Source organism: Cavia porcellus, unplaced genomic scaffold (assembly GCF_034190915.1).
Source record: "Cavia porcellus strain 051 isolate PalLab524CR breed Dunkin Hartley unplaced genomic scaffold, mCavPor4.1 scaffold_6, whole genome shotgun sequence".
In the NCBI taxonomy this organism is placed as follows: Eukaryota; Metazoa; Chordata; class Mammalia; order Rodentia; family Caviidae; genus Cavia; species Cavia porcellus.
The window spans coordinates 39742947-39768909 of record NW_026947489.1 but is presented as its reverse complement, the minus strand read 5'-3'; the positions used below and the strand labels follow the sequence as shown (position 1 = coordinate 39768909).

The 25963-nt window shown below is 35.3% G+C and overlaps 1 protein-coding gene across 6 annotated transcripts in view; it reads right to left on the bottom strand.

Annotated features, from left to right (window-relative positions):
- The window catches only part of Ash1l (ASH1 like histone lysine methyltransferase), a 167393-nt gene that overhangs the window by 83642 nt on the left and 57788 nt on the right, over window positions 1–25963 (bottom strand). For 3 of the 6 annotated variants that reach the window (XM_063249571.1, XM_063249572.1, XM_063249576.1), the window contains 2 exons: window positions 18896–18997; window positions 5046–5790 (listed from right to left, as the gene is read on the bottom strand). In XM_063249571.1, the coding sequence (XP_063105641.1) occupies window positions 5046–5790; window positions 18896–18997 (847 nt within the window). Of the gene's footprint in view, window positions 1–5045; window positions 5791–18895; window positions 18998–21098; window positions 21295–25963 lie in introns of those variants that run through there. The other 3 variants (XM_063249574.1, XM_063249577.1, XM_063249573.1) reach the window with 3 other exon arrangements.

The window sequence follows — 25963 nt, the reverse complement described above, 5'->3', positions numbered from 1 at the left end:
TGGTATAAGTACCTGTCTGTCAAGTGTAAGGTCCTAAGTTTGAGTTCTATTACCAACAAAACAAGTAAAACCAGCAAATGAACAACCAAGCAACATGAAATTCACTGAAGGAAAGTAGTTAATTAAATTACGACATGTGCCTACCATAGAATAAGGTGAAGTTTTTTTGTTTTGTTTTTTTGGTGGCACTAAGGATTGAGCCTAAGGCTTTTTTTTTTTTTTTTTTTTTTTTGTCTTTTTCGTTTTTATTGGTACCAGGGATTGAATTCACGACTGCCTGCTTGCAAGGTAGGCGCTTATGCCGCTGAGCTAAATCCCCAGGCCCCAAGCCTAGGGCTTTTGAATTTAGCTACATTCCTAATCTGCTTTTCATGTTTTTTATTTTGAGACACTGTCTAAGTCATTAAACTGTCCAAAAAGGTTTGAAATCTGACCTGCCTTAGAATCCTAGAAAATAGGGACTATAGGTGTATGCCACTATCCAGAGGAATAAACTAACTCTACAGGTACTTACAACAACAAGAACTGGTTTTTGTTTGTTTTGTTTTTTTCTGTCTCTTTAACACAGAGTATTACTACGCAGTTCAGAATGGCCTTTAACTCACTTTGTAGCTCAGGCTGTCCTTGAACTTGGTCTCAGTCTCCTAAGTACTCTTTTATACATTAAGGGAAAAGGAAGGACTGTGGTAGAGCACTTGCTTAGAGCATGCATAAGTGGGGAAAACCTATATTATCAAACAATACACAGCACTTTACCATTTACATAAAACAGTTCTGTGTTGATCTATCTATAAATGTATTCTACTAGTTAATATTCAGACCCATGGAGGTAAGAACAGAAAACAAAAGAGGAACTGAGACTTACTCCACCCCGGTACAGGGATAACTCAAGGCCTTGCATTTGCTAGGTAGGTGCTGTGCCACTAAGCTATATCCTTGGCCTGAGACTAACTTTTTTTTTTTTTGTCTTTTTTGAGACAGGGACTCACTATGCAGTTCAGGCTGGCCTTGAGCTCACCGTGTAGCCCAGGCTAATCTCAAACTCACAACGATCCTCCCACCTCAGCCTCCCGAGTACTGGGATTACAGGTGTGAGCCACCACACCCGGCAAGACTAACTTTTGAATCAGTAAACTACTGAGTGTATACTGATTTATTTATAACAATCACATATTATCCTTTAAAAAAAAAAAAGCTGGGCAATCCCAGCTACACACAGGAAGATATCTACATTTTAAAGGAAAGAAAGAAATAGTGGTGTCATACACCTTGTAATCCTATTCCAGCACTTCACAGGTTTAGGTAATAGGATCACTCCAAGTTTAAGGCCAGCCTGGACAAAATAGCAACAGTTGGTCTCAGCCTCTACCTCCACTCCAGCCTCCCAAGCCAAAGATAAAATGAAATACCCATAACCCGCAATCCAAAAAAACCACGCAACACATTTTTATACAGGTATATATACATAAAGAGGTCCAATAAACATTTTAAAGTAGGATTCACCACACGAGAGGCAAAGAATATAAACAAGAACAAACCAAGGGGCAAGAGATGGTTGTGAAACTCTCATGTCCTCCAGTGTCATAGTGGGTGGGGGTGAAGGGTAACGCCTGTTGCTAAAAATGGGAGAAAATGGGCCTGTGATCCTAGCACTTTGTAGCCTGAAGTAGGAGGATTGCACTGAGTTTGAGGGCAATCTGGTGAGTTCAAGGCTGGCCTGAGCTACATAGCAAGACCGTACCTCAAAAATAAATGAATAAATAAATACATAAATAAATTACTTATATATGGTAAATATTCTATGGATTCATTTAAAAGTAATATATTTTTCACTCATGGTCTGTACCTTTGGTATAATATTAAGAAAATTGCCAAATATGTTACTTAGTTTTTGTCTTGTTTTCTTCTAAGACCTTATTGTTCTTGATCTTGCATTTAGGTCTTTGACCCATTTTTGAGTTTAACTTTGTATATGGTGTAAGATAAGAGTCTGGGGCCGGGGATATAGCTTAGCAGCACAGCATCTGCCTGGCAAGCGCGAGATTGTAAGTTTGATCTCTGGTACCAAAAAACAAAACAAAACACAACAATATAAGATAACGGTCTAATTTCATTTTGTGTATAGATATCCAGTAGTTTTTATTGACATACTACCCTTTCTTCACTGAATGGTTTTGGCATCTTTGTCAAAAGTCAATTGAAAATATATACAAAGTTTTATTTATAAACTCTTGTTCACTGTTTATACTATGTCTTTATACTAGTACTGTAATAGTTTGATTACTGTAGTTTTGTAGGAAAAATAAATTAAGGTTTGTAGTATTAGAAAATTTTACATATCAAAAGACAGTAGCAACAGTATAAAAATATAAAGGGGCGACTGACAGAATGAGAAGAAATTTTGCTAACTGTTTACCTAATTAGAAGCTAGTATGGACAAGATATTGTAAATTCCTACAAATAACCCAACTTAAAAAGTACCCCAAACTGGGCATGGTTGCGCATATCTGTAATCCAAACACTTGAGACTGAGGCAGGAGGATTGCTATGAGTTTGAGGCCAGCCTGGGCTACAATGTGAGTTTAAGGCTGGTCTGAAATGCAGAGTAAAACCTGTCTCAAAAAAGAAGGAAAGAGAAAAAGAAAAGAAAGACAGACCCCTCAAAAAAAAAAAAAAAAAAAGACAATCCCCTCCAAATACCCAGAACACCCATAACTACATGAAAAGATAGTCAGCATCACTAATCATTAGGGAAATGTAAATCAAAACAACAGTGAGGAATTACTTCATATGCATCAGGATGGCTACAATGACAAAAAAGTAGAAACTAAGTACTTGTAAGAGTATGAAGCAACTGAAGAAAAAAAAAATACAAAGCAACTGAAAACACTGCGTTGTTGATGGTAATGTGTAATGGTACTGCTACTTTCGAAAATAGCACAGTAGTTCTATAAAAAATGAAAAATATAATTGTCATATGACTCAGCAAAAGTACTAAATAGAGGGCCTGAAAGTGACATCAGAATACCTTCTACTTACCCAGCATAATTGAGTAATCACCTAAAAACTGGAAGCCACCCAAATGCTCACCAATGGATAAACAAAAATGAGGTGTGGTCATAGATGGCTGAACTTTAAGGATTTTAATACTAGTCACAAAAATACAAACACCATGATTTAACTCATATGAGGTATTCAGAGTAATCTAAATCACCAAGACAAAAAATAAGATGGCAGTGTTTAGAGGCTTTGCAAAGGAAAGAATTGGGAAAGAATTGGGTATTAGTATTTAATTGGTACAGTTTCACTTTTGTAAGAACTATGGAGCTATAAAAATGAATGGTGGTACATGCCTATAATCCCAGCACTCAGAAGGCTGAGGCAGGAAGACTGACACAAATTTAAGACCAGCCTGAGCTACAAAGTGAGTTCAAGGCCAATCTGAACTGCATAGCGAGACCCTTTCTCAAAAAGAAAAAAAATGAATGGTAAAAATTGTACATTTTTAATACCACTGAAATGTACACTTGAAAATGGTTAAAGGCAGCTAGAAGCAGTGGCAATTCTGTAATTCCAGCACTTTGGGAAAACTGAGAAAGGAATATGGCAAATTTAGGCTAAGCCGGGGGAAACTTAAGTGATTTAGTAAGATCCTGTCTCAAAAATAAAAGCTAAAGGATGCTGGGGATATAGCTATGTGGTAGTACACTTGCCTAGCATGTACAATGCCCTCGGTGTTTCACCTCCAGCAATGCACCCCTACCAAGGGTAAAGGCTAGGGTTACTGCTCAGTGGTGGAACATATGTGAGGTCTTGGGTTTAATCCACAGCACCCAAAAAGAAACAAAAAGATGGAACTAATCAAAACAAAGCATAACAAAAGAATTTTCAAACACCAAGTACACTCTCAGGAAAAGAAGAATCTGGTGGGATACACAAAAGAATTAAATGATTTTTTAACAATGATTTTTACTTTCTGTGATACATCTTTGGAAATAAAGCAAATTATTATTATTATTATTGTTGTTAATTAATTAATTTTTCTTTCTGAGACAGGGTCTCACCATACAGTTCAGGCTGGCCTTGAGCTCACTTTGTAGCCCAGGCTGGTCTTGAACTTGCAAGGATCCTCCTACCTCAGACTCCCAGAATGTTTTTGGATTACAGGTATGTGCCACCATGCCCAGCAACAGAGCAAAATTATAAAAAGGATACTACTGCCAGGTGTGGTGGCACAGGCCTATCATTCCAGCAATTGGGAGGGTGAGGCAGGAGGATGGCCAAGAGTTTCAGGCCAACTTGGGCTATATAGGGAGTTCAAGGATAGCCTGAAGGACTACAGAGTGAGACCCTGTCACACACACTCACATACATTCTCACACATACTCACTCTCACACACACACACACACACACACACACACACACACACACAGAGGGGGTGGGAGGAAGAGAGAGAAAGGAGGAAGAGGGAAACAGAGAGAAAGGAGAGACTCTGAATAAAATAAATCCAACATGCTAAAAGACTTAAAAATCTGATGACTGGATAAAAATCTGAGAGCAGAGAAAATGGATAGAAAGTACGATAGGAAAAATAATTCCATGTATGCAGCTATATGTTGGATAAAATATAATTCATGTTTTGTTTTGCCTAAAATCTTAAGATTACACTGCTGTACTGCCTTTGATTCTAACTTACAATTTTGGATAGCCATAAATAAGAACAGTTTAAAAAAGAACAGCTGGATGTGGTGGTGCATGCCTGTAATCCTAGCACTTGGAAGGCTGAAATAGGAGAACTGCTGTGATTTTTGAAGTCAGCCTGGGCTACAATACAGGGACAGTGAGTTCAAGGCCAGGGTTGAACTACACAGTGAGATCCTGTCTCCAAAACAAAAACAAAACAAAATAAAACACAAAAAATAACAGTGCTTACATTAAAAAAAAAAAGTTTTTAAGATTAACAGAATAATCCACCTGTAGAGGTGTATTACAGTTTTACAAAGCTAACTGGTTCTACTTAGATAATATTTAAATTAGGAATTACCTTTTATTATTTTCTTGCTCTTCCTCCTCTGGTAATGGCTTTTGCTTTTTCCTGGCTTGTTCCTCTAACATCCAATTTTTCCTCTTCAATCCCTTCTTATGCTCTGAGTTCAAGTTGACACTCTGAACAACAGCCTCAATTACATCAGTAACTGTATCAGGACTGAGATGGAGTGGTGTTTCTTCCTCACCTTCGTTCAGTTCTGGGTTGACGAACTGCGCAGCCTGGAATGCTTGCATTGATACCACAGCCTGGAGGGGACATTTCCGAGGTCGACCAGGTCTGCGTTTCACAAAGTTATTCCCTGTCCTTGCCTGCCTTTGAAGTTTTTTGGCTTTTAAAATTTTATTAACATGGTCCAGGTTTTTCTTGGTAGCCAAGATTTTGTCATAATTGCACATTTTCCGAGCTTGGCGTTGCATAGCTTCCACTACACTTCTCTTGATGTGATGGGGTGAACAGCTGTTTGTGGTTAACTTTTCAGAAAGGAGTGAGATACTGTTACTGCAAGAATCACTTGGGACTGTAGGCACTAGAAGACTGTCTGGTTTTCCCAGGGTTCGTTCCTTGCTATGGGTACAGCCTGGGCTAGAGGAAGGTGATACAGAGGCAGCTGCAATCATAGCATCAATATTTTTCTCCATGGGCTCTTGGTCCTCATGCTGTACCATCCGCTGCAGTAGACTATCCACGGAGTCATCCATGGAAGCAACCAATCTTGGACTTCGAGAGGAAATTCCATTTACTAAAAAAGACAACGAATGACATATAGACAAAAATTAATCCCAGCTAGTTAAATGATAATTTTCCACACCGATTAAAGATAAGGGAGTTATTTTCCATAGCAAGACTAAACATAGTAACTGTAAGCATTTATTTTTCACAGGTAAATCAGTAGTTCACAGTATTTTTCTTGAAGGATTATCATACTAAGCCAAAGAAAACCAAAATTGGTATACATTTCCATATAACATGTAGATTAAAAATAATCATCTGGCCAGGCTTGGTGATGCACACTCATAATCCCAGCACTCAGGAGGCTGAGCAGGAGGTTATATCCTTGGCTTGCCTACATAGTCAGCTCAAGGCCATCATGAATTCCACAGTGAGACCCAGTCTCAAAAAAAAAAACTGTAATACAAAACAACAAAAACATTCTGTATGAGACAAAGTGCCAAACGTAACAGTTTAATTCTTCAAAAATGAAGCTCTTAATTTAAAGACCTTGATAATTAAATGCTGGATAAAGAGTTAAACAATTATGAACAATACTTCTAGTGTAATATTTTAAGTGCACAGGCTTAGGGACAAACTTTTCTTCTTGGTATAAGCTTTAAAATTAGACAAACATTTGCATAAACTTTTTAAAAAGAGTAGGTATTAAATGAAGGATTCAAAAGAAAGCAGTCCTGGATAAACTGTTGTTAGTGACCCAATGATTTTGTGTCTTTTGCTTCCTCTGAAATAATTTTTTAAAAATTAAGTTTACTGGTACATTTTAGGTCATATATAATGATCATACTCATCATATAACTTGATTCTTTTTTTTCCCATTCCTCTACCCTCCCATCAAATCCTCTTCCCCTCTTCTTTTCAAAAGCTGTGTCTATTTTCGTTATTTTTTCTTTTCCCCCTTCACTCCTACCTCCTTTGTTTCCCTTCCCATATGAACATTTTCTTCCTATTTCACAATATCTATTATACATATTGGCCCTTATCTACACATTTGGTTTCTCACACCAGAGAAACAATCTGTTATTCACACATGTATCCGATTTATTTTGCTTAAGGGTAGGATCTCAGGAGCTGGGGGGTTTATCTCAGCAGCCTAAGTGCCTGCTTGCCAAACTTGATGTCCTAAGTTCGATCCCCAGTACCCCCCCACCCCAAAAGAACAACAACAACAACAACAAAAAGATCTTGAAGTCTATCCATTTACTTAGAAACGTCTGAAGTTGAACCTTTTTAAATAGGTGAATAGTACTGCACTGTTCAATCATTGGTTGATAGACACTTGGGCTATTTCCAAGATTTAATTATTACAAACTGTGTTGCTATAAACATGAGTGTTGCATATACTGCTGTGGTATGATGCTTTTAATTATTTTGGGAGGATACCAAGAAAGAAAACAGGTCAAATGGAATTTCTAGTCTTAGTTTTTTGAGGAATCTCTACAATTATTTCCACAGTGGTTGCACCAGTCTATACTCCCAAAAACATTGGGAAAATGTTTCTTTTTCCTCAGTCCTGCCAGCATTTTTTTCAGTTGATTTCTTGATAATAGTAATTCTTTCTGGAGTGAGATGGAATCTTGGTGGTGTTTTAATTTGCAGGAGATAACTTATTTTTAACTGTAATTATTTTTGGAAATGCTCAACCACCAGCAAGGAATGCTCATTTCATAATATAATAAACATCAATTCAAAATAAGTCACTTTCGGCTGGTTTATCAATGACCATAGGTCACGCTTCTCTATCCAATGGGTTTATCTATATGACTTCAAAATGTGGTACTATTGTAGATATGCCTTTATTAGTGCTAGGCATTCTTAATTTCTATTTCACAAGACTATACTGAACTAAGACCACTTGATTCCTATTTAACAGGACTCTCCCTCAAATTATGAGTAACTTCCTTCAAATAAAATTTTTAAATTTCAAACTCTCAAGGATATTTGATATTACAATTCTTCAAAAATATCCTGCCTATATTGTTTATATACTCTGACTTACAATTACTTATGACTTCATTAAATTTAATTGTAAAGGTTCTCAATACACAGGACTTGTTATTTACTTTTTATACTTACTTTCCTTTGAGGAACATGTTTGTTTATTTTTTGAGACAGTGTTTCACTATGCAGAGTTCAGGCTGGCCTTGAACTCAGTTTGTAGCCCAGACTGGCCTCAAACTTGCAGTGATTCTACTGAGTGCTAGGATTACAGGTATGTGCCATGATGCCCAGAAAGAATATATTTATTTTCATAGCTTCAATTATTATCAGTGTACAAGTAACTCCTAAATATACATAACAATCTTCAGTTGTATGAAAATAACTCTAATGAAAAATGACCTCTCCCTTCTCTTCAACATTTAAAAGCTACAATTTCTTCAGTTTTCTAGTTCAATCTCTTTGTCTCATTCTATACTGGCTTTGGCAATTTATTCAACTATCATCTATATGCTGGTATTTCCTGAAGAGACTTGTTCTAATTTTCTACTTTTCCATGTTTCACCAAAATTCTCAAAATCAGCCAAGCATGCTGGCTAATTCCTGTAATCTCACCACTCTGGAGGCTGAAGCAGGTGGACTGCTGAAGTTTGTGGGCAGCCTGGGCTTATATACTGAGTTCAAGGCCAACCTGAATTACAGAGACCGACTCTTGTTTTTAAACCAAACAAAACCACGATCCCTCCCAAAACAAAAACAACAAAAGTTTACAAAATCATATTCACATCTTATTTCATTATATGCTCCTTAATCATGCTCCTCATTTGGATTCCCTACAGCAGAGAGTGATATCACAAAACGAAGTATTCAAGATTGTATGCACTGACCACAACCATGTGGCAGGAATTTGGTTATCCACATTATCTGTTCTTTCTCCTTCATTCTCTTTCATAAATCATAAAATTATTTTCTCCATAAAATTTTATCTAATGTTAGTATGATCCCCTGGATCTGTAAATTAAACAGAAATAAAGTGATGATTTTTAATGTTAAGTTAGGTAAGGCCCCACAACTTCTACGCAGTCTGTGTCTTGGGAAACTTGCTGTGGGATCATAGGTTACACATTTTAAGGAAAATGATGCAATGTGTTACATGAAGGCCAACAAATCCTGTTGAGGTCATGGCCGAAAGTCAGTAACAATGGTCAGGTATCTGAATGAAGATAGCTCTGGGATAATTTCAATCTACTGCCATCTGGTTTTAACTACAGGACAGACTCTAAGAAACTTTTGAGATAATAAATTATTATTACGATTTTTTTTTTGGTACCAGAAATCAAACTCATGCTTGCCAGATCACTACGATTTAATGCCAGTAAATTTAGTATAGTTTCTTACTCAGAAAAAGGTAGGTGAAACTGTGCGTGTCGTGGGTGTGTGTTTATAATTCTGGTTACTCAGGAAGCTAAGACAGGAGAATTCCAAGTCAAAGGTCAGGCTGCATAATTTAGCAAGACCCTGTTTCAAAACAAGAAATAAACAGAATGGGCTGGGGATGTAATTCAGTGCTAAGAATACTCACATACCATGTACAATGGCCTGGGTACACACAAACGCACTTCTTTGAGATCTTCAGAAATCTTCTCTTTGCCTGTAACAATCTTTCCCTACAAATTTATCTGCTCAGTTATTGTTCAGTTTACAGTGAGGAAATTACTTCTTTAAGGAGAACTTTCCTTAAGAGACACGCTCTCCATCCCAAGGAGGACCCCTATTAAGAACTGTAACATTTGTTTTCTACCACCAATTACATTTTTCTTTTTAAAGCCCATCTGTTTTGTTTTGTTTTTTTGTACTAGGGATCAAAGTTTTTTTGTACTCACGATGCTGCACTTGCCAGGCAGGTGCTTATGCTGCTCATTATATCCCTAACTACATTTTTTTTTTTTTTTTAAGACAGAGTTCAGTCACACAGCATGACCATCAGATTCATTCATGTTGCTTTCTCTTTTTCCTTTCTTAATTACATATTGTTTTGTTATACTGAACTATATAAATGTACCACAATATTCATCTGTAAATCTGAGTTATTTCCAGGTTTTGTACATAAAGAATAACATTTTTATGAAGATTTGTAAAGCTATTTTTTCTTGATTTAATATTTAAGACTGGAATTACTAGGTCCAATGAAGTACATTTAACTAAAAATGTTTATCAAAGTGACTGAACTGTCCATTAGCAACAATGAAATTTACAGATATTACAGATCTTAACTAAGACTTGGTAAAACTAGTCTTAATTTAATTTCAAACATTTTAATTAGGCATGAAGTTATGCCTCTTAATAGACCTCCCTTCCCCATCCCAACAGCTTCTGGTTTGTAGAAACAGGGTCATGGTACACAGCTCAAGATAGTCTCAAACTAGATTCTTTTGTCCTATTTCTCAAGAAGTATCTTTTTTTTTTTTTTTTTTTTTTTTTTGGTATTGGGGATCAAACTCAGGACCTAGCGCTTGCCAGGCAGGTACTCATGCCGCTGAACTAAATCCCCTTGTCCTAATCTCTCAAGTGTTAGGATTAATAGTTACATACCACCATATCCTGTTTCATGGTCTTTATTTTGTCCTGAATTTGGAGGTCGTGGGGATGGAATCCAGGGGCTCAGGCATGTAAGCAACCATTCTACCAATGAGCTGCTTCTTCAGATCTTTCAAATTTTTATTTCAGGACAAAGTCTAAATGGCCCACACTGGGTTCAAATTTGGAATCTTGTTCTCTTATCTTCCCAAACTGTGAAAATTATAGACATATGCCATCATGCAGGGTTTGTACCTTTTATTATTATTATTATTATTATTATTATATAGATCCAGTACACATTTTACCAGATTTAGTTATTCTTCAAGAATTTCATGGCTTTGGTCAGTGTCATGGCCCAGGCCTACAATCCCAGTATTTGGGAGTCAAGAGGATCAATGTGAATTTTAGGCCAGCCTGAACTGCAAAGTGAGACCCTGTCTAAAAAAAAAAAAAATAATAATAATTTTATGGCTTTTAAATGTAGCAGTATTTTGTTTACATTTCATTTAAAAATTGTTTAAGTACCCAATTACAATGATTTTTGTAAGTTCACCTTAAACACACAGAAATCATATTGTTAAACTCCTACCAGTAGCATTTAAGATTTTTTTTTCTCCCTCAAGCCAGGGCTTTGCTGCATTCAATGTTTTAAAATTTATGAACTCTGTACTCAGGCTGTCCTCAAATTCATGATCCTCCTCCAAGCACTGCTTGGATCACCATGCTCATTCTGAGATTCACAGACACAAAGTGTAGAATGATGCTTGTTAGGTGGTTGTGGGGAGGAGTAAGTTGCCGTTACATGGATAGTTTCAGTTATATAAGATGAAAAGTTAAGGAAACTTGTACAAGAAGAATGTATTTAACACTGGTGAACTAACTATACTTAAGGAAATGGTTAAGATCATAAACTTCATGTACTTTGACATAATTTTAAAAATTTTTGTTAATGTTAAAAGTTTAAGAGGCAAGTTAGGGGCTGGGGATTTAGCTCAGCGGCATAAACGCCTGCCTTGCAAGCAGGTAGTTGTGAGTTCGATTCCTGGTACTGATAAAAACAAAAAGGACCAAAAAAAAAAAGCAGGTTAACTGTAAAACAGTTTGACTCCCTGCAATCCTATTTTAAATCTTTACTAGGGTTCCTCAAAGTGTAGACACTACTCCAGGGATATCTTAGCCCTGCAAGATGTAATCTTTACTGGTCTTTTTCATAATTACATCAAGAATTCTAAAGTTGGTACTCAGAATTCAAATGTCTTTTGCCATGTATAAATTTTGGGGAATTTCATTTTATAATTTGTTGCTTACTGATGGTCTTTTTCTAGTTTTCACTTTAACATTTCTCATGTGTCAATACTTTCTCTTTTCACATACACCTTTTAGCTACAGCACATGTATGATGTCTTCTAAGCCTCAATCCCAAATTTATGAAAGCCATTTGTGATTAACCTTAATATGGTTCTCTGAATACAGCAGATGCTCCATAATATAAAAGGACTATCTGTGTTATCAGTGTAACAATATTTGTAAGTCAGCTAAAGAAAGATGAAATGGTCTTATAAAGCTGGGTGTGGTGGTGCATGCTGAGGCAGGAGAGTCATGAGTGCCACCATTGGCTACTATGTTTAAAAAAGTTCTATGATACACTTTTTTGAAGACAAGGGATTGCTGTGTAGTGCTGGCTGGCCTTGAACTTACTATATAGGTTAGGTTGGCCTCAAACTCATAATGATTCTCCTGCCTCAGCCTGCCAAGTGCTAGGTTTACAAGTATGCTTATGATGCACAATTGCAGGTCTTTATTTCTTCTGAGCAGTGGTAAATTACTGTGGATTTCTGCCCTAACTATAAAATCTTCAGGGTAATATCAAATTCATGAGAAAAGAGAAAAACAGATCAATAGAAGTATCTTCAAAAAGATGCAAATGTAAGAAAAAAAATTTTTTTTGAGAGAGAATCTTGCTATGTAGGTCAGGTTGGCCTTGAATTCACTATGTAGCTCAGGCAGACCTAGAATTGCTTACAATTCTCCTCAGCCTCCCAAGTGCTGAGATTACATGCCAACTAACTTGCTAAGAAAAAAATTCTGTGATAGAATCAAGCATTAACAAAGTTCACCTGAATATATTCATTTTATCTGTATGGCAAGACTTAAAAGACCTAATATGATACTTAACACTTCTGAAAAAGACTTAGATTTTATTCATCAGTGATACTATCCTTATCATGCATAACAATGACTGTGGCTATTAGCAAAGTTATACAATCTTAGTTTGATTCTTATGGATTTATTTCTACACAGAATTTATTCATGAGACATCTTATTTAAAAATGTGAGTTACCTTTCATTTTTACATTTGTATACCTTACTTTATTAAACAGACTACATATTCTAGAGACTTTTTTTATTCTCCGAATATATGTAGAAGGTGAAGACATGATTCTAGTTATTTGCCTTTGAACTGCAAAATAAACGCTGTTATTCTTTGTCTTGCTGGCATGTATCAGAAGGCTAAAGCAACTAAGATTGAGCATATACTGATTAAAAAACTTACATTTATATTTAATTAAAATTCTCTAGACCAATGTAATTGGTCCACACATAATGATGAATTGAAATTATTTTTTTTTCCTGAATCTCACAGAGAATACAAAACTGTAAGAAACACAGAACACTAATTAGTGTTTGTAGTTAGAAACATTTTTTCCTGTTCCTTCCCATTACAGATAGCTTTATTTTTAACTCTGGTATCACCTTTGAGGATTCCAGTTTTTTGGATGAAAATCTGTTGTGATTTTCTGTCCTAATGGTGTCTCAGGCTTTGTCCTTCATCTCTTGTACTTGACTGTGATCCAATGAATCAAGTAAACAGATTTAAGGACAACTCTAATAACTATATCTCTGAATCGATGTTATGAAAATTACTGGTTTCCAATTTACTTAAAGTTCAGTCATGTTACAAGATATGTTTTCCACATTTCATCTACTTTACGTTTTAAGTATTAAAATGTTTGTTTTGCACAACTAATCTAGAAGAGTAGTAAAAAGGGCTCAATTTATTCTAATACAATCAGAATTTGAATAGTCCATTTATCCTTTTTGAGCTGATGAACCATTCTCATGCTACAGTCCTAGTCTGTTTTGTCAATTAGTCAACACATTTGTTTATTTGCTTATTTATTTAGTGGTACTGGAGATTGAACTCAGTACCTTGTGCATGCTAACGCAGCACTCTTATCACTGGTCTATGTCCCCAGCCCAATTCAACACATTTTGCTTTATTTGACTTCTTAGTGACACAACACTTTTCTACTCTTTAGCCACCCCTTTTGAGAGTTCTTTATTTTTGAGACAGGGTCTCCTTATGTAGTTCAAGCTGGCCTTGAGCTTGCTACATGCCCTAGGCTAGCCTTGAACTTCCAACAAGCTGCCTGCCTCAACCTCCTGAGTGCTAGGATTATAGGTGTGTGCCACTACACTTGCCCCTTTGTAGGTTTCTGTAAGATGTACCATTTGATTTTTCCTATTTCTGTCTCACTTGCTGACATCTTTTTTTCCAGTGATCTCTCAAGTGCTGATCTTAAGTCTCTAGCCTGCTACCTTCTCATTTTAAACATGTTTCTCGGGCAATCTCATTCACTGTCACCTTCAAGTTTATATACATGCTACTAGGTTTATATCACTATTATAGATGACTCTGAAACTACAGACCTCTACATTTCCAATTGTCTGTTCAACATCTACACCTCAACAGCCCAATTACAGTTTAATATATTAAAATGTGAAGTCATTACGTACTGCTTGCCTGTCTGCCTTTTTCTTTTTTTCCTTCTTTTTTTGGCATTGGGTTTGAACTCAAGGTCTTGCACGTGCTGAAGAAGCACTCTATCAGTGAGCTACACCTTCCAGTGATTATCTACTGCTTTTGCCCATTTCTTCTGTCACTCCAGTTTAGAAAGTGCTACTGCATGTGTCACATAAATTATTATTCATAAATATTTGCTGTCTTCCCTTCAAAAGTTTTTACTTTCCACTTCTACTGATAGAACTTTACTAGCTTTCAGACTGAAATGTGAGAAGAGCCAGTGAATACTATAGCACGCTCCTTGTCACTCTGCACAGATACAGGTCTGTCATCCAGGAGCTCAAGGAAAGACAACATGGAACAGACTCTTGATGGTCAGATTATAAAAATATAGTTAAGCCTTCCTGGTTTAAAGTCCCTGGGATTTGAGGATCACTCAAAATGGTAAATCCTAGGCAATTTTCACTGATGTAACACACTAAACATTTATCTTCCTTATTAAAAAATTTTTCCCAAGATCCTAATTCTAATTACAGTAAAGTTTTGACTCTTCTGAATGGAAATGCAAATCTCTTTGTGATACAGCATTATTACTTCTTTTACAGCTTCATTTATAACCACCACCATGTATTATTCTTTGGATGCTTGGCACATCTAACAATAGGTAATTCTCTAAAACTTTGGAGAATTACCTATTGACTTTCTGGAGGTACTGTTGTTATGGTGCAAATACATTCTTAATTGTGATGTTGTACAACTTGTCTACTGAATTTAATATATAGTAGTATATGTATCACTTTTTCACAAAGTCTTCTTAGTGATCCCAAGTAGTCAGAATATCTGTGTGTAGCCTTTGTACATAATTCTATTACAAAATTTAATACTGTTTATAAGTATGTCTGAATCCCTGAGAGCAATAATCTTATCTTATTTATGTTTTGAACCCTGCTGGTCAGTACTCACAGTATTTCACAATAAGTATCTGATTCAATGAATAAAATAGTCTCATGGTTAGAGAAATTATGGGTTTAGATATCTCTGCTTTTGGTTACTAAAGCATTTTGGTACCTTCATTGATATTCCTGTTATCAAAATCTCATTCATTGTTCTGTGATACATCAATGTTTTCATAAAAGGCTATATGATAAATCTTTTAGGCTTTTAAGGACACGTATAATTCCTGTCATGTTTCCCTCATTCATTCATTCATTCATTCACTTATTCAGACACAGTCTCAGTATGTAGTATATTCCGGCCCTGAACTCAACTGTGTAGCCCAGGCTGTCCTGGAACTCACAGCAATCTTCTTGCCTCAGCCTCCCAGTGTTGGCACTATAGGTGTACACCCCTATGCCCTGCTGTTTTCTATTTAACAGGCCTTTAAAAATATAAAAGACCAAATTTCTAATTTGAGAGCTGTGGGGCAGTGGGGGAGCGGAAGGAGGATGGGAGAGCATGAGATAGAATGGGACAGATGGACAGACTACAGACTTTGGACTGCATTTGGCCCTGTGGGCAGAAATATTTTTATCCTACTCCAGGTAGACTATATAAATCATTAACATTTATTATTGTTAAGGAGTTTGAAAGTTTCCCTAAGGTACCACAGAGGCAAAGCAGCATGAAAGACACAAGTATTGCTATTGCTACTGTTTAAATTCCACAGTTCCTTTGGCATAATGGTTCTAGAAAGGGGTTCTGGAATGTTGAAGCTAATCGCCAAATGAACTCAACCAATAGTATGTTGAAACAATTTGACACTGAAGTCTTACACAGATGAAAAAAATAAGATAAAATTTTAAAGACCCAATAAGATAAAATTTTAAAGACCCAATCCAAAAATGGGTATCTGGGGGCTGGGGGTTTAGCTCAGCGGTGTAAGTGCCTGCTTGGCAAATGCAAAGTCATGAGTTCAATCCTTGGCACCAAAAAAAACCAAAAACGGGTATCTGAGATAAATACACAATTCTCAGAGGAAGGAATACAAATGGCAGGGGGCTGGGGATTTAGCTCAGCGGCATAAGCACCTGCCTTGCAAGCAGGCGGTCGTGAGTTTGATCCCTGGTACCGATTTAAAAAAAAAAAGAATGTGAGAATACAAATGGCAAACAAATACACGAAAAAATGTTCAACATCACTGGTAATTCAAAAAACCCAAGTTAAAACAACACTGAGAAATCATCTCACTAGAGAAAGAATGGTCAAAATCATGAAATTAACCAATAAATACTGGTGGGGCTACAAGGAAAAAGAATGCTTTTCCATTGTTGGTAGGAGTGTAGACTGGTACAACCACTGTGGAAATTCCTCAAAATACTAGGATTAGAGGTTCTGTTCAACCCAGGTATTTCTTTCTGGGTATTTTCCCAGAAGAACTGAAAAGATTATACTGCAGTGATATATGTGCACTCATGTTTACAGCTGCACAATTTGTAAAAGCTAGATCTTGGAAACATAAAGTTGTAAAATGGTTGATCTCAGCTATAAAATGGATGATCTTGAGGTTTGTATAATTAAATGGAGGCAACTTGAGACTATCTTTGTAAGTGAAATAAATCAGACTCATATTTGTAAATATACTGTCTTTTTAGTATAAAAGTAATAAAAACTGAAAACAGTAGTAAGATCCAAAATGTGTAACAGATGTTATAATAATGAAAGGGAAAGAAAGTGCTCTAATGGATATGTGTAAGTGTGCAAGATAGAAAACCATACTACCAAGTTTTGTTAGTTTATCAAACAGAATTTTTCATTGTTTGACTGTCCATTTTTTATGCTTTGATTTTGTAATTTGAACAACTACTTCTAAGATAACAATAAATAATTAATCAACTAGTGATTTCGTACTTTTTTTGACTAGTCATTTCTTACTGTTACTTTCTTTAAAATTCTGTATTCTATCATTTTTTTCTGTTTTGCTTTTTTTCTCTAAAAAAAAAGATATGGTACTTTTTTTTTCTTCAGACGTGGTACTTTTATACAATGGAAACTACTCGGCCATAAAAACGATAAACTAGAGGCTTTTATAGGTAAATGGATGCAGTTAGAAACCATACTCGTAAGTGAAAGAAATCAGACTTGTATGTGTAAACACCATACAGTTTTGCTACTATAAAAAACTGAAAGAGTAAACAAGATCCAAAAGTTACAACAGATATATAGTAAAAGGGAAAGAAACTGCTCAAAAGGAAATTGTATTGTTTGATCAATCTTGCATCTGATAACCTGAGCAACTTTTTTGAAGATAACAATATGCATTCTAACAACCTGTTATATTCCCATCATCGTATATTGAAATTCTGTATCATTTTTGTTTTTTGTTGCTGTCATCATTTTGCTTTTGCTGTTTTATTTGCTTCTTGATTTTTTTCTCTTTAAAAAACTATGTATGATTCAACTGATTAAAGTTCAATATCACTAATCTTTGCAGCCTCACATTCAAAAACTATTCTTATTCTCAATATGTTGTTTTATTCATTTATTTTCTTCAACAGACTATTTCTGCTTTACATATATTACACTACCTGAAGTGAACCTGCCACTCCTTGTCTCTCTTGATATCACTAATATATTTTAAATTATCTCTTACTCTTTAATTCTGAATAAAGGCAGAGGAGGCAAGAAAAAAAAAAGGAAGGAAAAAATGTATGTTTTTGGTTTGTTTTTTTGAGATAGGGTCATCATACATACTCCAGGCTGGCCTTAAATTTCTCTTACATAGATTAGCATTAAACTTGCAAACCTCTAGCCTTAGCTGCCCAAGCTTTGGGGTTACAGGAATGCACTACCACATCTGACTTTTTTTTGTTTTTATGGTGCTGGGGACTTAACTTAGTATTCTACCATTAAACTACACCCCACCCCTAAATCTCTGGATAAATTACACAAATATGTTATAGTTTGTCAATTTGTTTATTATTCTTTGAGACAGAGTCTTGCTTTGTAATTCAGGATGACCTTCAACTTACTTTATAGCTCAGGCTGGCCTTGAACCATATTCAACTTTATGTATTTTGAAACATACAAATACAGAAAGAAATTTTAAAAATGAGATTAAAAATACATTTTTTGGGGCTGGGGATTTAGCTCAGTGGCATAAGTGCCTGCCTGGAAAGTGCAAGGTCATGAGTTCAATCCCCAGTATCAAAAAAAAAAATGATTTTGTTTGTGTCTTTTTTTTTTGGTGGTGAGACAGAGCCTCACTATGTAGTTCAGGCTGGCCTTGAACTTGCAGTGACCCTCCTGCTTCAGCCTCCCTAGTGCTTGGATCACAGGCATGTGACACCATGTTTAAATTTTAATATAGGTTCTTCTCATTGTGTCCTAAGAAATTTATGAAATACTATTTTGGAAATTGAATTTTAGGCCAGGCATGGTGGCACATACCTATAATACCAGCATCTGGATCACTGTGAGTCTGAGGCCAGTCTGGGCTACAAAGTGAGTCTAGGACAACCTGAACTACATATACAGTAAGATACTGTCGCAAAAACAAGTACCAGAGCAAAAACATATGTTATTATTGATTCTCACACATCAAAACCTCCCTTCATCCTTTCCTTCCATGGAACAGGGAACCTTTGTACCAACTATATCCCCATTCCCATCAACTCCCTCACATCTACCCATCTTGAGAAAGGGTCTTGAAAGTCACTAAATTGCCTCAACTTCCCAGTGTGCTGAGATTATACCACATCTGGCTCACTTTTGTTTTCTTTTTACAATACTATATAGTAAGTCGCTACAGGTAAGGAAAGTATCTTGAAAATCTAGTAAAACAAATAGTACTAGCCTGTAGAAGAAGTACTCTCAGATGATGACCTCTTTCGGGCTGGGCTACAGTTTGTGCTCTCTGATGGTCGCTGAGAAGGTTTATCTGAGGTTGACTGGGAACCTAAAAAGACAGAAATCACAGGAAAACTCATGCTTACGAGTATCAAACCAGTCTGTGTCAGAATTGTATATTTTAGTTGCTGCTACTGCCATTCCCTGTAATAACATAACTTGTAAACTGACAATAAGAGAAAAATAAGCAGAGGATAAACCACACTAAGATGCTGCTGACAGAATTTCCCATGTGACATATAATTCCTTTCTCTTTTTTTTCACTTTGTCTTTTGTATTTGAAAAATAGTATTCGGAAGCTGTGCTATTTCCTGTGCTTACTCGCTGTTTTTTTTTTTTTTTAATCGGTACCAGGGATTGAATTCATGACCATGCGTGTTCCAAGGCAGGCGCTTATGCCGCTGAGCTAAATCCCCAGCCCCTTGTGACATATAATTTCTCCTGTACATAAAATTCTTTACATACATTAGCAGAGGGAAAACTAGTTTTAGTGGATTAATGAACAGCATATATAATTTAATTTTTATGTATCACTACTATGAAACATTAAATTTATGAAAACAATGTTCTAACCAAAGTCATTCTTGCCTTTGATTTTATTAAAATTCATATAAACCCATAAATAAAACTTGTATTACAATTAATTAGGAATAGTTGTGAGAAAAGTAGATCCCATTGAAGTGTTTCATTTAATAGAATCAAAGAAAAAAAGTAAATAGTTGGACCTTAATGCACACACTGTATCCAATTCACAAAAATAACTTTCACATTGCTTTTCATCTATAAAAATTCTGCAAGCATGAGTTAATTAATCCATGGAACAGAGTAACTTTAAAGTCATATAAGGTTGCTTTGCGGTATACATAAAAGGTCTTTAAAATAAACTCAATTTCCTTTCAAAAAAACTTTAGTTAATTTTAGCAAAGTCCCAAAATGATGTGGCAAATTTAACTATCTCTTGTACTATTCAGGAAGATTATCTTCCTGAATAAAATATACTTGTTATGACACTAGTTTCCTCATAATCTAAAAAGCCAACTGTTGAAAATAACATAACATATGTCCATCTTAGTTTTACCAAAAACAAAAACATATAGCAGCACTTGAAATTTTCAAATTTATCTTAAAAAAATTCATGATAGAAAATTCTAACATAAAAAATTTCTAACATATAATTGAATTGGAGACATAAAAGACACAAGGAATCTAGCACTTGAAGATAAGATTATTAAGATCTGTCTTAAATAAGAGTAAATTCTTTAATGAAGATGTGACTAAATCACTGAAAGAAAACACAGGGACAGAAGAAATGAACAGAGATAAGTTTCTAATACTTCCTTTTCTTTAAGAGAAACAGACCATAAGCTTTCTTTTAAGTAAGCAGTATCTTAAATCACATCACTCTTAGTAGGCTACTGGCAGCAATGTTCAGGTGAGATATAAGACTAGCCACTCAAGAGTTGTAAATATACATTCTCCTAAAACTGCGACAACTCATAAGAACTATTCAAGAAGTGAGACTGTATATTACTCAATCTTAAAAACAGATACAAAGGGATTTTAAAAGCCAACAGTATAATAAATCCCCTTGGAATATAGTTCAGATAGGATAAGATTCCCACTAATGAGCTAAATATAATAAAACACCTAAGAAATAAAAGCCCAGGCATCTATGAAGATTTTAAGTATTAATAGTGAAAACTCTATACAGAGAATAGATATATACTCCCTACCCGGACACACAGCCAAGACAGAAGACAACAGTGGCCAAGAAGCTTGAGACATTACTGAACTCTATCACCATTCCTGATGAATGGACGACTGCAGATTAAGTACCAGGAAAAAAAGGAGTTTGAGAGCACTTTTAAATCTTCTCTCTCAGTCATAAACTAACATATATTAAGTATATTTTTATGTGTTCAGTATAGTAGATACTGTGAGGTGGGCGGAAGAGATTATAGAACAGTATTTTAATAGTCTCTGCCCTCAAGGAACTTATTTGGGGTGTGTAAGTCACCACGTATTACATTTTAGGTGGCATCTGTGCCATCCATTCTTGAGCTCTGTCTTCAGTTCCTAGACTATTTGGTAACGTTTCCCAAATTTCTTGGTCATCTTCAAGAAAGTCTTGATGAAGGCTTCAACTATACCTTTGATCATCAGGATATCCTGAGAATCACCCTGCCTGGCCTCACCCACCTCAGGGTAAAAGAGGGTACAGGCACTTTCTTCAAAGCTCCGTCTTTTGGTGGCATCTGGAGCTGCAGAGGAGGCAGTGGGAGGTGGAATGGGGGTCAGATCCCCGGAGATCGTTATTGGCAGCATTGTACAGCAATTCCTGAGAAACTGAAACAATTGAGAGAGAGATGGCTTAGCTCATTTAGCTTCTGAGCCATTTTTCATTTCCTGAAAGTAATGGAGGCCAGCAGCCTATTCTTAGGATTTCATAAGAGGTCGGAATAAAACTTCATGAAGGTTTTCACTTTGCATTTTTGAAAGTCTGTTTGAATTCCCTCTTCACACAGAGCAGAGTGGTTCTTAACAGTATTCCACATTTAAAGAGAATAAAGTTGTATCCCTGAGATACAGATCTGTATGGCCTGATTATCATCAGCTTTAGAATGTTACTCGTTCAAAAAGTATTGTAGATGTAGTAAGAGGATGAGGATACTGAAAAAAACATTACTCAATGATGCAAAGTAAACAAGTTTAAGACTAGAAAAATGATGCAGTCAACAATGTATGAGAAGTAGCAACCTGCTAAAGATGTACATAAGTACCATATGTTAAAATTGGCCTAACAGCAGAAATCATAAGAAATCTGCAAACATTATCTTTAATACTGCCAGAGAAATATTGTTTTATAAATCACATTATGCAGCTGGGTGGCTAAAGAAGAATAAGATAATGTGCAGAGAGAACCATCTTATCTGTTTCAACAGAGACCAATATACCTGTTTCCAAAATCTAAAGCAAAGTGAAATGCCAAGTTGAGCGTAGTAGTCTATACTAGTATGTAGTGTAGTATGAGAAAATTACATGGAGTGTGGAGAGACAGCCTCCTGGATTTGATTTCTGAATATGCAACAACTTACAGGATCAAGGCAAGTAAATACGCCTAAATCAAATGCACTCTCTTTATATATATATATTGTTAGACAGGGTCTTGCTAGGAGTTCCAGCTCGTTCTTGACCTCACTATGTAGCCCAGGTTGGCCTTGAATTCATGGAAATCCTCCTGCTCAAATAAATTACAGGTTTGTTTTGAGTACCAAAACAAGATAAAGTAATCTCAAAATCATTTTACAAAATTTAAAGTGCTTTATAAATATAGTTATCTGGAGGTGTACGGGGAAAAAAGCTATTTCACGTACAAGCACAAATTCCCTATGATGAATCTGATTATGCATGTCTAAACTTAATGAAAATGTTAGTTATCATTACAGAAATATTGGCTCCCCATGCTTATTATGGAATATATATCCATTTAATTTAGTTTTCAGCGAAAAGGTTTAATTTGGCTCATGTGTCTATTTTATTTATTATTGGTGATGGGGATTTAAACTCAGGGCTTTATGCATACTAAGCAGGTACTTTAGCACTGAGCTGTACCTACACTAGCCTCATCACAGAATTTTAATACCTTAAATATTTACTTATGTTATTGACATGGTTAGGCTAACATTCACTATTAAAATAAAAATTAAAGGGGCTGGGGATTTAGCTCAGCGGCATAAGCGCCTGCCTTGCAAGCAGGCAGTCGTGAGTTCGATCCCTGGTACCGATAAAAATGAAAACAACAACAACAACAAAAAATAATAAAAAAAATAAAAATTAAAGAGAAACCTATGCTAACTAGGCAGTTGGAACTAACTTAGAATTTTAATCATTTATCTTAAATACAAAGTGAATTCAGTTAGGGAATATTCATAAGACAAGTCCCTGTGCTGGCAGCTACTTGTAGAAAAGACAGCTTAGCTCCTCTGCAATGCATCTGCAATTCATTGACTCTTTACCACTGCTTCTCTAGGGCTAGGATTATACCTTGGATTATAAACAAAAAAATAAAAAACCCCAAATGTGCCCAAATGACAAGTCCAAAGCAGAAGTTACCTGGGTTTTTGTTTAGTTCTTTACCAGGGAACAAAATACTTTTCTGTTTCCTACATGTAGTTCTTTTAAATTATAGTTGTTTCCACAGGGGTTGCTACTTTATTGCTTGCTCTATCAAGTGAGGAATGTTTGCTCACGTCTCAAAGGGATAATTTTAGATCTGATGGAAGGATATGTAAAGACCCTCCAAACTCAAGAAAATCCAATTCAACTCTTCAAATCAAGAAAATGTGATACTTTCTTAAAGAACACAGAGATACCAGAGAGTTCTCATCATTTCTCATTTCAAGTTACTATAAAGCTGAATAATTACATTAGGTAAATAAACAATTCAAAAGAGAATTCCACAGTTCACAAAATTTGGTAGCAGAAACACTCTAGCATCTCTCAATAATCAAAATAAGAACCTCAGAACTATGTTTAGAATTCTACACATATAAGTAGAAATCATAGATGGGTCATAAAATAATATATATCTAATAAAACCAGACTTTACCATAAATATGTATTATTAAAAAGTATATTCTTTTTCAGTGCTGGAAATAAACTCCTTCAGGTATAAATAAGAAGGCGGACTACTAGGGAAATTGACAAACAGTATTACAAACTGAAATAGTACATAGAGGCAACTACTTTGAAGTAGTTCTGATTATAGACTGAATTTTATTTGATCATTATTTGGTGAACTTTTTTAAAGATAAAAGACAGGTCTTGGGAAAACATTTGTGTCAATCTAGAAAAAAGGGGGAAAGAATAATTTTATAGCAAAACTATAAGATGAAACCATGGAAAACAATGTCAGAAAGATGAAAAATAAAAAAAGAATGTAACAATGAGGCATAAGAATCTGGCAATCTTTCCATTATACACAAAAATGAGTAGAGACCAAGAAGCTGTTCTGAGACTCACTTGTCTCCAAAGAACTTGACTGCCATCTAAATAGGAGGAATGCAAAGACATCAAAGATTAAAAAAAAATTGCTCTTATAGCTTACAGATGCCTGGATGTGAGGAAAAAGTCAAATGGGTAAAGATATTAGAATAAAGAAAATTCTTACTGATAATAGTTTTGGTATAGGGGAGGGGAAAAGAGGGGATGGAGGCATCACAAAGCAAACATAAGAAAAAAGATTCAATGTAATCACTTCAATGAAATTCTGAATATTCAATGCTGAAAAATGATGAATTTCCTGGTACTGAATATAAATCACTAGAAGAACACAATAAATAAACCCAACAGTTTGGCTGGATAAAACATGTATTTCTTTTACTTTAAATTTACTATTGTATTTTTATTTTTATAATTTAAAGTAGTATGGATTTTGGACACACCCTATTTGGAATTCAACTTTTAAAGTACCACGCAGCAGGGAAATGATTTAAATAAGCAGAATGTCTGATGTTTCTAAAGATAATGACCATTAAAGAAGACATAAATTTATTTAAAAACAATATGTTTTAAAATAGTTTTAGCTGGAATATAGCTCAGAGTTCAGAGTATTTAATTGGAATGACAAGGCCCTGAGATTAATCCCCAGTACAAACAAAAAAGTTTTATAACATTTAAGTCAATTTTCCCCACCAAAATTCAGATGTTTATAATATTAAGTTTTTAAAAAATCTTATTTATTTTTGTGGTACTGGAGATTGAATCCTGGGCCTGAAGAACAATAGGCAAGTGCTTGACACTGACCTACATCCCCAATCCCTTTTAATTTAGACATTTTAAAAATTTTGAGACAAATTCTTGCCAAACTGCCCAGGGTGGCCTCAAAGATGTGATCCTCCTGCTCAGCCTTCTTTACAACTGGAACTACAGGTATGTGCCACTATGCCCAAGTCAAAATATTTGTTTTTTAAAAGTCCTTTTTCTTCGTTATCTATAAATTATAATTATTAAACATGAAGACTACTTGGGGATGAATAATCGAGTCAAAATTACTTGGTTTCTGTGTGTGGTGTTTTTTTTTTTTTTTTTGGTACCGGGAATGGAACGCATGATCTCATGTTTGCCAGGCAAGCACTTATGCTGCTGAACTAAATCGCCAGCCCCAAATTACTTGTAATATAAATGGTTATTATGATAACCAGAAATGACCATAAAATACTGAACTATTTGGAAGCTTACAATTAAGTTTTTTGTTCCCATATTAAAGTTCTGAGTCTTTTGCTATGGTTCATGGCCCACAGCAGTCCTAGAAGCTTCTTGTTAATGAGCAGACTGGTAAGATAAACTTTGGATCTACAAAAAAAACAACTGCTTCCAATTGTGGGAAATACATTTACAGAAAACAATATACTACGTCTGACTAACCAACTAAATGTACTATAAGAATGATTCTGAGACTATACTGTTGACTTTGATGTTAAAAGGTCTGTATTTTTTTCCTCCTAGTTATGCTGCTGCTTATAATGTCCAAATCATAACATTCCACTGTCCCATTGCATGCTTATTTTATCCTTTGTAATCTGTAAAAACTAAATACAAGACACTTGATACTACTGCTTTGTCTGTTTTAGAAATAAGCTCACCAGTTCTATCCTCCTGATTCAGCCTCCTGAGTGCTGGGATTACAAGTATATGCCACCAAGCTAGCTTATTTCTTCATTTTGAGAACTGTGCCTTAGCTATGTAAAGTATTAACATTAGTTAGGAGAAAGATATATGAGAATTCTTCTTGGGCATCTTTGCAAACTTTCTATCAATCTAGAATTATCTCAAAGTAACAAGTTGTTTTAAAAAGCAGAGTTCAAATTATTAAAATATATCTCAAACTGATAAGTGATTATAGAAAAACTAGACTTTTTGCTATTTCCTTTAAGTGAATTTATCATGTTTTAAGGTATGTTTTAGCAAGGAGTGGTAATAGAGATTAAAACCTAAGGACTGCTAAGCTACATCT